The sequence below is a fragment of the Propithecus coquereli genome, unplaced genomic scaffold (genome assembly GCF_000956105.1).
Source record: "Propithecus coquereli isolate 6110/MARCELLA unplaced genomic scaffold, Pcoq_1.0 Scaffold166, whole genome shotgun sequence".
NCBI classification, from domain to species: domain Eukaryota; kingdom Metazoa; phylum Chordata; class Mammalia; order Primates; family Indriidae; genus Propithecus; species Propithecus coquereli.
In genome coordinates, this window is record NW_012141191.1 from 4,792,981 (window position 1) to 4,796,668 (window position 3,688).

General features: G+C 30.9%; 1 protein-coding gene across 4 annotated transcripts in view; it reads right to left on the minus strand.

The window, feature by feature from the left end:
• The window catches only part of LOC105808057 (COBW domain-containing protein 2), a 56,679-nt gene that overhangs the window by 33,098 nt on the left and 19,893 nt on the right, over positions 1–3,688 (minus strand). For all 4 annotated transcript variants that reach the window (XM_012641618.1, XM_012641619.1, XM_012641617.1 and 1 more), the window contains one exon: positions 1,319–1,365. In XM_012641618.1, the coding sequence (XP_012497072.1) occupies positions 1,319–1,365 (47 nt within the window). The remainder of the gene's footprint in view (positions 1–1,318; positions 1,366–3,688) is intronic.

Consider the following 3,688-nt stretch of genomic DNA (forward strand, 5'->3'; position numbering starts at 1 on the left):
CATAATTTTCAAAGAAACACAGAGAACTAAACATTAAACAGTTTAAAAACTACACTTCAGAAGATATATCAGGACCTTGCACATATATCTTCTTCACTATGACTACATTGTATACTATTTCCATAAAATGGATATGCAGAAATTTAAGTTAAAGAATCCAGTTGACAGAATGTTAGTAACAAAACAGATTATTAAAATTATTCTATTTTCTACTAACAGGAGTAGTAAAGCTGGGAATTCTTTCAATTTTCTTCAATTCTTCAGAAAATTTTAATCACTAGACTATCCGTTTCTAATCCTAGTCTTATGCTGTACCTTAAAGAACATAACTAAATTTTCAAAACTAAATTAACTTTAATTCACTGAAAAAGCAGATTTCAACAATATGTACACCACAATCCAATTTTTGTTTAAGTAAATTTTATATGAATAAAGACATAATATCTCAAAATATAAACTGTTGCAATCTTTAAATTGGAGGAATTCTACGTTTAATCTTCATTTGGCTTTTACAACATTTTGCTATTTTCTATTTGGCTTATTTATATTTCCTATAATCCCATATTTTCATGAGGAAAAAAGTTACAATATTTAAGTTCATGCTAATTTTAATCATAATTATATACCAAATGCGGTGTATAGGCACGATGACAAAACAACAAAGTACCATTCTCTAAATAATAGGGAATCAATTGCTTGCTTTGAGTCTTTATTATTTATGTCTGGATGATCCATAGCAAATCCCAGGGGGCCTCCCTCTTAAACCCAGAAGTATATTTAATGGCTGTCATCTATCCCCAAACCTTTATCCCTTTGGCAAGAATATGCTCAGGATAGGCAAATTAAATATTTATAAGTATAAAGACAAGTCAATTAGGAACATAAAGGTATTTATATTTAAAAATGTTCAAATGCCAAGTTAAAACTATTTCCATATTTGTTCCTCTATTATTCTGAGTAATAATGAACACTGAAATCAAATGAACTGCTGTTAAAGAAGCCTACTATTTTTTATAATCTTCAATCGCAAATAAATTGTATGAGAAGAAAATATTTTTAAATGTTAATATTTTCTGAGTTCCTCACAAAGAACTCAACTCCTGTGTTCAGCATTCACTTTATCCTACAATAAAAATGGTTGTAAGTAAAATTTTACTTATTAGACCATTATAAATAGATAGCAATAATACAACTGTGGGGGAAAAAGAAAATAAATGTCCTTGACTATGTTTTTATATTTCTTAGCTTGTTTATGGTTTTCATATTAATGATTTTCTCTAATTAGCCAGCAATCAATATATACTTTAAATAAAAATACCTAGTAGCTTCATTGATAAGGCCATCAGGTTTTTCTTCCATTAAATGCTAAACAAAAACAAAGTTTGAAAAGTTACTGTGGTATAATATAAAATCTAATGTCAACACAAAGGATTTTACATTGGAGACATTTTTCTTGCCTCCAATAAAGACTTTAACAAGTTCAATTACTGAATACACAAATTCAGAACTAACTTTTCTATCTGAAAACATTTTCCTTCCCATTTGCAATTTTTTCTACAGTGAACCAGTGGAATTTTTTGGAGGAGGAAGGAGCTTATGATTTTATACTCCTGCCTTTCTTTTTCTGTTTCTTAAAAGGAAAACCTCTCTTTACGTCATAAAAACACAGAATTATAGATGAGATTTTAGGCATTTTCCTCTTTACAAAACTATTCTTGTTCTAAATATTATTACTTACAAGGGATAACCACTGAAATTGTACTTTCTTAAAATCTAATATACTTCCCTCCATTCCCACCCGCCGCCCCATATTCTATGTTTCTATGACATAAAGAGGGGTTCTCCTTTTAAGAAACAGAAAAAGAAGGGCGGGAGTATAAAATCCTAAGTCCCTTCCTCCCTCCTCACCCCAAAATCATATACAATATAAACTCGGTACAAGGCCCGTCAAATTCCCTAGAAACGTAAGCTGTGTGTGGGAAGGCCACAGCCCTAATTCTAGCCTAAAAGCAGTTTATTATTTAGAAATCCATACTTGTGTGATCTGGTCTCTCAGGGCAACTATTTATTTTGCTGCTCTCTAGAGTCAGGCTAGATCCAAAAAAATATTTTGACATTGACTCAGAGGCTCATGAGGTAGTTTTCATCTCTCTGGAAGCAGAGATTTTTGTTTTTGTTTTTTTCCATAATCTTATTTATATCCCCAAAGTCATCAATGCCACAAGGTTCTCTGGAAAAATCACATTTTCACCCTCATCACCTAAACGCTCAATAGAAGTTCCCTGTCACAATAAAAAGCTCGCTACTAAGGATTAGAGACAACTAGATTATAGTAAAACTCTTTATATTTGAATTGAACTTTACAAATTTTTAAACCCTTTGACATCCATTATCCCTTTCAGCCTTTATAACAATCATAGGAAGTGGCTACTTCATTTTAGAAAGAAAGAAACTAAATCCAACACCCTTACCATCACAGGATACCATATATTTATGTACCATCTCAGGTCTATTCTTTTTTAATGAAAACATGATCATAGAAGTAAAATAAACATAATTTTAAAGTCTTTGTGAAAGTCTTTTATGTACATAAAATCAGTCTTCTGTACAGTGCTATACATGTTAATAATCACATAAGAACATACACATAAAGATTACCTAAAAATTACATTTAAGATTAGTTTGTCAAATCAGTTTCACAATTCATAGGGAGGTAATCATTAAAGATATTTGGATAGTTTGAAACCTAAGAGCAACTTGGTAATAATTTTACTTAATACTCTTGGTTAAGTCTATAGAGGAAAACTTTTTTTTCCTTCTAAAAGTTTACCAAATCGTATTTTAGAGAAAACAAAACTAAACTAGAAATCAGGGCAATGATATACCAATTTCCATTTTGGGTACAACCTTATAAATTCAACTGCAGATCAACTCTGCAATTATAGAAGTCATAGAACTTGGAGAATATTGTATAAAAAATTATTCCATGCCAAAAGACCAAATTTAATATTTTTTCATAATTATCCTTGGCCCAAGGCTATAACAAATTCTATTATCACATACTCTGCCTCTAGAGAATAAGGCTGTTACCAGACCCTGGGATAGTGCCTGGCAAGCAGGTTCAACAAATATTTGTTGAATGAATTGTAGTTAACACCTCCTATTTGTTGACATAGATACATAAATGTTGTTATTTGAAAAATGCTATATAACATGCAGCAACAAATCCCTTCCCTTTGAGCAGTAAATCTGCTTAACAATGATACGGTTTTGGCAAGACATCTGCCTCTGAATGATCCTATAATATTGAAAATTCTTTTAAAACTCTTAAATATTTTTCAAGGTATTGTATTGTTGCCATTCTGGAAGCTTTATTTACACATGAATCTGGAGCTATTTGGCTGTGAGTTGGTAAGGCATTAAAAAGATATGACAGAAGAATTAGAGATGCTTTTGAATTTCTGTACCTAAATGGAACTAATAAAATGGTAGTTTCACAAAAGTAATTCACAGTGTTTTGAATGTTTACTTCTCCAAGAGATTAGAAATCTTCACCTAAAAGCTAACTGGGGTAGACTAACATTTTACTACCTCCAAGCAGTTAGAAAGTATCAAATATAAAAATAAGTGAAACTCCTCCCAAATAAAAGCCTGCCAATACGTAAAACTCCATTAAGAATGATATAAT